The sequence below is a fragment of the Trachymyrmex septentrionalis genome, unplaced genomic scaffold (assembly GCF_001594115.1).
Source record: "Trachymyrmex septentrionalis isolate Tsep2-gDNA-1 unplaced genomic scaffold, Tsep1.0 scaffold19, whole genome shotgun sequence".
Lineage (NCBI taxonomy): Eukaryota > Metazoa > Arthropoda > Insecta > Hymenoptera > Formicidae > Trachymyrmex > Trachymyrmex septentrionalis.
The window spans coordinates 3,389,841-3,399,715 of NW_017305071.1; the positions used below are offsets into that span (position 1 = coordinate 3,389,841).

General features: G+C 42.0%; 1 protein-coding gene across 1 annotated transcript in view; it reads right to left on the reverse strand.

The window, feature by feature from the left end:
* The window catches only part of LOC108746730, a 57,614-nt gene that overhangs the window by 9,235 nt on the left and 38,504 nt on the right, over positions 1–9,875 (reverse strand). The window contains exons 6-15 of the mRNA XM_018483663.1: positions 8,715–8,834; positions 6,912–7,081; positions 6,458–6,654; positions 6,158–6,190; positions 5,370–5,500; positions 4,894–5,083; positions 4,601–4,798; positions 2,104–4,113; positions 1,896–1,999; positions 1,611–1,807 (exon numbers count right to left, since the gene is read on the reverse strand). Coding sequence (XP_018339165.1) covers positions 1,611–1,807; positions 1,896–1,999; positions 2,104–4,113; positions 4,601–4,798; positions 4,894–5,083; positions 5,370–5,500; positions 6,158–6,190; positions 6,458–6,654; positions 6,912–7,081; positions 8,715–8,834 — 3,350 coding nt within the window. The remainder of the gene's footprint in view (positions 1–1,610; positions 1,808–1,895; positions 2,000–2,103; positions 4,114–4,600; positions 4,799–4,893; positions 5,084–5,369; positions 5,501–6,157; positions 6,191–6,457; positions 6,655–6,911; positions 7,082–8,714; positions 8,835–9,875) is intronic.

Consider the following 9,875-nt stretch of genomic DNA (forward strand, 5'->3'; position numbering starts at 1 on the left):
TAAAACTAAAAAAATTTTATAATTCTGTCCGCGAATTTTCACACATTTATTTATTATTTCCTCTCTTTCTTGTATTCTTTTGGAAAGTCACATTTTTTTTTTTTTTTACGTGATTTTGCGACAATCGTGCAGGGCATGGTTTTCTTTCTCTTTAAATCGACAGCTATATTCAAACAGTCGTTGATTGTGGCAATTATGACGCAAAGAGACCAATCTTCCTGGTTTCTAAGCTGTGGAAGCGGCAAAACAAACAATTGCTTCGGCAACTGCCTGTTTCAGCCAACCCACGGCTCCGCGCAAATTTACATTTTCCGCCGGTGAAGCCAAAGTTTCTCGAGCATATACGATATATTGACTGCTGCGGTTCCCAGGAGTGCACCAGGTGCGTACTCTGGTGCTTTCCTTCGAGCCGAACAAGACTGCGTTAATGGAAGTTTCGTGTAAGCCGGGCGTTAATCTCCGGAACCGGACGATCCGACGACGAGCGATATATTTTTAAGGTGGCGACGTCGAGGCGATAACAAGCGAAATAATTCGCAATGACACTTTGTATCGTTGAACATTTGCCTCGCACTTAAATCAATATACGGCATATGACGGTAATAAAATAACGTTTAACGATCGTCGATTAGAACGATATGGAATATCGGTGCAATTGAAAAAAAATATATGTCTGTCACGTATTGCGGCCAGGAAGTAAAGCTCACGGAAAAAAAACGACAGAAAACTACTGTAATTCATGTATATCGTGACTTTTATACTCATCGCTTTGTTCCGAGTTTCAAATAGAACGAGCTCGTAGATGATTAAAATAAACATTTCGGCGAAGCGATATCATCGATTGCGTCACGCGAGTGTTTGATTATTTAACATTTCGTCGCATAGACATATTATGCCTATGTTTCGTCGCGTCCATATTACGTCTATAGTCACATCCTTCTCGGAAAGTAACGTCACACTTCTTTATCTGCACGCCATTTGCGAGATATTTGTTCAATCATTTTTCAGCTGATATATAAACCGATATACTATATATATCTACCGATGTGCACGTATATCAAGTCAGTTCTGCGTTGTTTTTGTCTGGCCGCGGAAAAGCATTTTTCTGCCAATCGATAGAGAGTCCGCCTGCCGCTGCATTAATGATAACATCGCCACAACGTTCTATCAATCATCATGACACATTGGCACATCAGCGACTGCTAAACGGACAAAACTAGCTTATGCAAATCATATACCCGACTATAGATAGGATCGAGTTCCTATTTCGCAGCCTCGTTAAATATATTCGATGAAGGGGATCAACGTACTGCCAGTGACCTTCCGTCCTTGAACAATTAACATACAAATGAGCGATAAACCGGAGAACCGGGTAGCGGCTTGTCTGCGTGTGCAACGAATCGATGTTACGTGAAGGTAATGATTGACAAGGCCGTTGTAATGAAGGACTGCGACTAATGCGGGTTACTGCCGGCATCACCGCATTTTTCCAAAGGTCGCCCCTGCGATCGTTGACCGCCGTTTTTAACGAATCCCAGCGTGATCGGTTTAATAATCGAAATTTAAAACGAAAAATTCAAAATATACTTGGGTATTTTAATTTTACATACGTTTAACTGCATGATGATCTGATTGTACGCCCAATGCCATCTCTGCCTCGCCGTCATCTCTGGGCGTTCCTTCAGTTGCGTGGGTACCGGTGCGACCATCCCGAGAAGTTCCTCGTCGGCTGGTGGCTCTGGCGGACTTCTCGGCGGAGTGTCCATCTGAACACTTTCATCCAACGACGCCTGCTTTATTATACTCCCTGAAATGGAGTCAGCCGATCGATTGATTAGCAAGAAAATGTTAAGCAATGTGGTACTTTTTAATTAATAATTAACACGATATCTTACCGCGTGGACTTTCGATATGTGACAACGGCGGAGTCCCTTTGTATGGATCGACCAGTGAGTCCTCTCGAGAGTTACGACGCAAGGCTTCCTCATCCCGTTCGTATCTTTGAAGGAATACAAAAATTCGTTTACACATCCGAACTGATATATATCGGAGAAAGAATATTGCTAGAACTATTAATTACAATTTATAATGATAATTTCGTACCTCTCAAGAGATTCGTCCCGCATTTGATAATCATCATTCACCGTGTTGCTCAGAACAATATCGCTCTGATCTAGCGACTCCTGATCCTTAAAGTGACCACGTTGATAGCTCTCCGCTCTGGAAATGGGCTGTGGCGCGGTAAAATTATGTCCGTAGTTGCCTCGTAGATCTCTCTGCTGATACGAATCAGTCCTGGTGAGAGGCGGTTTGAATCCTTCAGTGATCGACGAAAAGGAATCCTTTCTTTGCAGTTGAGCGTACGATCCTGTATGACTGTAAGAGTCCTCGGTGTAGTTATCTGAGACGTAAGAGTCCCCTCTCGTGAGTTTCGGTTTCTGTGAGAGCGTTGATTGAGAAAGCTGACTCTGATGCGAATCCTTCCTCTGCGTTTCCTTGGGAATAATCTCCGGATAGTCTTCGTCCTCGATAACATCCTCCTGATAGGAATCTGTCCTGGCCAATGGTCTCTTTCCGTTCACGATGTTCGTGGTGGTGTGGACCATCGCAGTGGTGGTTACGTGATTGGCCGTCACGTGATTCACCATCGTTGTCGCCTGCGATTGAGCGATGCTCTGAGGAGACTCCCCCAAAGTGGCGGGCGCGGGACTCGAGTCACCCGCCGTCGAATACTCGCTGTACGCCTTCTTAAGTTGATTGCTACCGACAGAACTTACGGCGGTCTCGAACGAGTCCTTCAGCTCGTCGTCCCTCGACTCAAGCGAGTCCGTATTCTGCTGGAGAAGCGGGCTGGTCTCACGCTTACTGCCAATCTTCTTTCTTCTCGAACTGTTCTCGAATTCGTTCTCTTGAGACTGATAGAGATATTCCGATTCACTCGACGGATAACCGTTCGTTCTCGTCTGACCTCGTGGCGTGGTCACGGATAACTCAGGCACTTCACTCTGTCTTCTGTCCGTCGCTGTCGACGAATCATTTTTATAACGCTGCTCCTCGAAAGATCCTTGATACGAATCTGGATATTCATCGTATGGCTCTTGATAATCTTGATAAGTTTCCTGATAGTTATTTTTATACGTCGCAGGCACGTCATTCTGCTTACTGTACGGCGTTTGATAATCTACAAAATTTTCCTGCGGCTGCTTTGTATAGGATTCTTGATAATTATCCTGCGATGTAACAGGCACTTGATTATATGTCTCTTGATAAGTTTTCTGATAATCGGTCGACGTATTAATATTGTACTGAGAGTCATACTGCTGCGGCTGATACTGATTATAGGTGTTCGTGACATTATTTTGATCGTAAACGCTCGTCGGTACGGTAGCATATTCATCGTATTGCTCCTGATATACATCTTGTTGCTTGTAATCCGACTGCTGATATTGAACGTTGTTCTGATTAAAGCCCATCTCGTGAAAATTGTCCTCGATTACCATACCGTCGGGCTTGTCGTACTGATCCTTCGCCTGATTCGCGTACTGATGATCGTTCGCCTGGCTGGCAATTGGATATGTCGTGTCCAGATACGTTCCCTGATACGCCTGAGTGTTTTGCTGCGCGTAAGGCTGTTGGTACTCGTCCTTGTACGAGTTCTGTTGCGCATACGCCGTTGGCTGCTCGTAGCTATTTTGCGTATGTTGCTCTGGATACGACTGTCCGTATTGGCCATCGACCTGCGTTGTGTAATCATACTGATTATCTTGATTTATCTCGGGGTATCGAGTTTTGTTAACGGAGTCGGTCTGGCTACTCTGCTGCTGACTGTAAATGTTCTCCGTATATGTGTCCTGCGGCAGATTGTCCTGACTACGATAAGCGTAATTATAGTCCTCGTTATAATCGGATTTATAATAGCTCTCCTCGGAGGGCGTTCTGGTCTTTGGCAGTTGTCTGCTCGGCGTAGCGGGCAGAGAGGCGAGCTTACGGCTGATCACCACGTTGCTCGGCTTGGTCGGGGTCGGAGGTAGTTTCTTACCGGTGCCGCCCTCCTGCCGCGACATCGGACGTTGCTGCGGCTGCAAGATCTTCCGGCGACGAGTATTATATCCGCTTTACAAAGAATATCAGGCAGAATCATTACATATATAATATATTGTATGTATCATATTATATTATGTATATTGTTTAATGTACGCGTTCAGATATTCTTTTAAATTTAGTCCTCCAATTTTAATTCGTACTCTTACTCTCTTTAGTTTTTAATAATTATAATTTTAACTTTAGAGAGCTGACAGTGAACTCATTCAATTATAAATCTGTTTGTTAAAAATGTCAAACAATTCAATATTAAAATATATTTAGAATTCATTCCTTAATCCTTTTATTCCTTATATAATTATATTATTTCGAATGTCTAAAATTAGTTTTTTTTAATTAACATAAATGAAATAGGTCTTACAGACCCAGTGTCAGTAATTGTGTTACAGATTTTGGCGTCAGCTCCGGAGAGTTAAATCCCAACGTTTATTTATAATAAAATTAGAAAATTAAATAAAAAAAGTTCTAAAGCAAAATAAAGCGTTCTATAATGACATACTTATAATCGAGCTCTTCCGATTCGTAACTACGCTGTCTGGTAACAGTGGGTCTGTAATCCGGTCGGTGTATACCAATGCTCGAAGCCGGCCTTTGCGGAAGCGTCTTTCTGTTTCGTTTATTTTCATAATATGTATTTGTTCCCAAGAATCGTTTCCCTCCACTGTCCCACTGTCTATCCTCGTCGTCCTGACCATATCTGCAAAGAGAGAAAGAGAAACGATTGAGAGACTCAATTTTCCCTCCAACGACTTTATCGTTTGTCTTTGTTGCATTTATTGGCGCCGTGCTTACCTCTCATCCTGATAAACGTATCCCGTTATGGTGTCGTAGTATTCGTTATACCTAATATCCGTCTCACATTCCGGATACGTGGCGCTCATTTTACCCACTCTACCATCGCTGCTATATCCATCAGCGTAATACGAATGATCGTCGTATAGAGTCATCTGTCTCTCCAAAGACGGTCTTCTGTACGGAATTGCTTAGAAAACAGGCAAAAAACCGTCATATACACTTGTCTTCATTCTTGACAATACATATGATAGTGAATATTCAATAAAATTAAAAGCGAATGGGTATAATTAAAAATATGCAGACGCATATTCAACGCACATTTTACTTATTGTCACATGATTGAGCATAGAAATCTGAGATTCCGTGTAAAGTATAAGGATAAAGGAGGAAAAAGAAGAAATGGAAGATGTGTAGAGAAAAATGCTAAAAATTTTATTAAATAATTCACAATCCATTTAATCGGGGTTTAATACCTTTTCCTCTCGATCTTCTTGTAGTAGTCGACGTGTTGTTTGAATAATATTCAGTATCGCTATAAATTCTCGTATCATCGATCCTCGTGCTATGATAATCATATGTACCCTCGCTGTACCAGCCGTCTTGGCTGAAAGCATGAGACAACGATTAAAATTTTTTGTGTTTACATCAAAACGAGGGAATTGAGCCGAGGATGAGATGACTCATGATAAAGAACTTTTAGTTGATTTTCTTGAATGGGAGATCAGCTGCGATTACTAACTGCACCATGCAAATGCCTGTGAATTGCCTGTGAATTTAATGCGTTGCTTCAACTTGCAGATTAACATGTCTCCAATTTAAATAATGTTTATATTCTACAATATACATATATTCCTCTCGTAAAAATTCTTGATGACTATTTTTAAATTACAGAGACAAAGCCACGTGCAACTAAAATATAAGCCACGTAAAACTATCAATTAAAGGCATGAGTCTCTTATTTTTCTACGTCATTAAGGCAAAACGAGGTGCTCGGCGATGGTGGCCTACATTATAACGAACGACTCGCCCGATGTAATCACTGTTACGATCGATGTGTTTGCAATTGCATACGATTAATTGAGTGCAACGCAATCACAAGCCAACCTAGTGTTGCGATAATACACGAAGTGGTGCCGGTCGTGATATGCACGGTAAGAACAAAACATGATAAATGAAGTTGATAATCGCGTATGCATGAGTGAGTGTGTGTGCTGTAGAGGTTCGCTGAAATTCTCACGAAATCGCGCGGTCGCGCTCGTACCTGTCCTCGTAATCCCACGTGTGCTTCCGTCGTCTAAATCAGGCAAGAAAATAACATAAAACGATTTTCTTCCGTCTTAATTAATGTAAACTTAACAATAAAGATACTATACGCAATTGGCGCGTAAACAGTAAAAATGCTCTACATATTTTTGTTTTCGCATAAAACAGCGTCATAGATCATTACAGGAATCAATCTAAAATGTGTGTTTAGCGTTGCTCTAATATCTTTCAATCGATGTATTGCTGAATATACTAATTAGGAATTCTCGCAACCTCTCAATGCGTATCTGTAGTATACCTGTATTCCTTGTAGTGCTTCGGTCTACTATTATAGAAGAGTGGCTCGGAAGACTCTGAAGGATGCTGCTGGGTCTGCAAGTACCGCTGCGGTAGACCATCCTCTGGATATGGCTCGTCGTACCTCGGACTGTGGCCTGGACCTCCGTAACTTCCGTAATTACTAGGTGCCAACCTTCCTCCGACGGTGACTGGAATCTGGCGACGTTACTCTCATATAATTTATTACCGCGCGATTAAAATGTCGCCGACGGAACAAGTGGATTAGAAAAGTCAATCATTCAAATAGCATAGTGCAGTCAATTTCAAATTTTATCATTAAATAAGTTGTCATTATTGCACGTTATGTCAAAGATTGTTTAATAACTACGTTTAATAAATACGCGAGGGATAGCTTGGATATCTAATTTTTTTTAAGCCTCCTGTGCAAGAACTTTTCTGTCGTCGATCAATACCTGATGATCGTCTCTCTCGTAACTATTTTCTCTCGACGTTTCGAGGGACCTTTGAGGTGTAGCCAACTGGTTAGCCGCCGTACGAAACTGCGAGGCCGAGCTGTTCGCACCCTGCCCACCTACTGGATAATTCAAATCCGACGTGTAGTCAGAGTCTTCCGAGTATCCCGCTGAAAGATGGATTACAACTTATAACGTATTGGGAAAAATGATCGAAGGAACTGGAGTAAAAGGCTTTAGCGACGCCTGATATAATGCCCTGACAACTTTGCATTGGGATATCGGAATCGTCGCCCCGCTTCTGCAACGTTGACGGAAATCATTTTATTTTTCCTGCGCGGTTGAAGAATGTTAGGAAACAAAACGCACACAACTGAAAAAAGGAAATAAAAGTCACACTTTGACCAGGCAGAAATGCAAATTATTTCTTTCAATAATCCGCTAAGTTCTACTTTTTCAGGCCAGCCTATCAGAACGCAAATCGTACTTTGCAAAGTTTACGTTTACATCAGAATAGTGAGTTGACGATACACGTTCGTTTTCCTAATAATAAAAGAGGTGAAGTCTATTGTTCGTCGTGACGATTTCGCAACTTTCCGCAGGCAGAATTGGTCGATATTGGTAGAATCCGGGAACTGAAGTGGTGCAATAGCAGGAAGCAAGATAAGTATAGTTAACAGCCATGCGACAAATTGATCGTCATGTAGGCACCGTTCCGATTTTTTTCTTTTTTTTCTTTTTTTCATTTTTTAAGTCTCTCGTGTGTGTCTTCTTTTCTTCCAGAAATTAGGACCGGTAGGAATGCAAATCATCGTACGGAGGATGTTATGGAACGTTTGCAAGAACATAGAACGAAAAGGCTAGACACCGATTTATTTAGTACAGAAAGAGAGCTAGTCTGCTTGCTGCATGCCTTCTCAGAGCTGTTACACGGGCAAGGGGTTGCTAGAAAGGGTGTAACAACTGGGTGGTAAGTTACCGACGATACGTCGATAGCCGATAACACATATGAAAATGGCGTCTTGTATGCCTGTTTTTCTCCAGGGTATATCACATTGCATACTCTCCGTGGGTAAAACACGCGGTGTACGGTCGCCAATTGCAAAATAGGAACCAGCACGGAACCAAATTGATTTCTCGCATAGAAAAACAAGGGCGTAAAAGTTTTATGACTTACTCGGAAGTAGCGTTCAAGCGAACGACCTAGAAAGCCACGATTTCTAAAAATACTGCAAGTATGTCAGACGACCCGACGTGTGGATGAAAGTGTCGTGTGACGTAGGCTGCAGCAAATTAGCGCTCGCGATGTAAAATATTACAACGTTATGACAATCGATCTTCTCGCGCATCACGTTTTTTCTCCTCGAAGAAACGAAAAAAAATGGTGTTACGGTGTAGCAAAAGATAATACAGAAGTGCTGCAAGTAGTACGAATGCGTTATAAATCAGTCGCGCTAAGTTTATAGACAGTGAAAAATACGCGTAGAATAAAATTGGAATAAAAATAAATCGAATATCCGCAGTTTTATTTTATTACTTTTCGACTCTATGAAAAACAAATCGATACGCGAATCTTTCTTGCTAACATTCACGGCTAACATCGGAAGACGTATACGTTTCGATTACTCGGATTCGTCGCGAATTAAATTTCCAAAGGAAGAAAGGGAAATCAATCCTCGTGCATATCGCGAGCGAGCGTGCCGGATCAGAGACGAAATCGATCGGGGACCGGTTTCTCTCGCGCCGTAAAGAGCAATTTGAACAAGATATCAGCCATCTAAACTGTAACTTGACTGTACTTACAGTGGCCTATATTGTATAATATCTGCCTTCGTGCCTGTTCGGCCCGCGCCTCCTGGTCCATCATGTTGTTCAGCATTTCCAGCTTCCTCTGCAGATCGGCCGCATCCGCGTTCTCGGCGTCTTTCGAAAAGATAGATATCGATAGGGAAACAGTTAATCGCGAGTCTCGATAGTCTGACGTCTTCAATCGATTTTTGTCATCCTAAATTTACTTAGATACGTACTCAGTTCTCTCGTGAAAAAGAAAAGATGACTAAGTCATAAACTGCTGCATGTATCGTGTGTCTACAACAATGCTTTGCTAATATGTCTAACAAGCGCGATCAAAACAATTATACAAGAGCTTTACATTTCGACAAAATGCTACATATAATCCCTTACATATAATCGTACTTATTGCTGTTTTTTTCTAATTTAACTGATAAAGTATCAGAAACGTGTCCGTTTGTCGTACTCGGGTGTACACATTGCTCGAAATTGCGCGAATCTCGGTGAGTGGTCTAGAAAGAGCAACCTGCCTTGCCAGACTTTACTCTGTATAAATAATATCAACTCTCAGCGTTATCTTTCCCCCCCCCCTCTCTCTCTCTCTCTCTCTCTCTCTCTTTCTGCGCTCAATCATAATTACATATTGAACCAACAAACTCTCCGAGGATGGTTTGCAAACTTTATCAAACTGCGACAACGCGCGACTCGCCGCTTCCAAAGAGCTCAGACCGATTTATTACGCGACTACCTCGAGAGCTGCTCCATTCCAGTCAACGATTTTACTACTCTGACAACGTTAGAAGATACTCCCTGGTGAGGAAAGAAAAGGACGACCATCCCTGGCATTTACTACACGCGCGCACTGAGTGCACCAGTTTCTCGTCCCACCATCACGCTTTCCACCCGGTCCCTAAGGACAGTCTGCTGCTTAACTAGCATTTCGATCGGATACTTAAAACGTGGACGTCTGGATGAAAGTACCATCGCTACTCTCACACTAAAATGAAGTACGTTTCAACCGCATAAAGTATCTTCTACATTTTTCTCGTGACATCTTGCATCATTTTCATCATTGTATGCAAGTAAGAGAATGTCCTTCTTGATCATTACAGATTGTCTTTTCGCTTGAGAAATAATTAGATGTTCGCAATAACGTGATTTTCCGCACACATC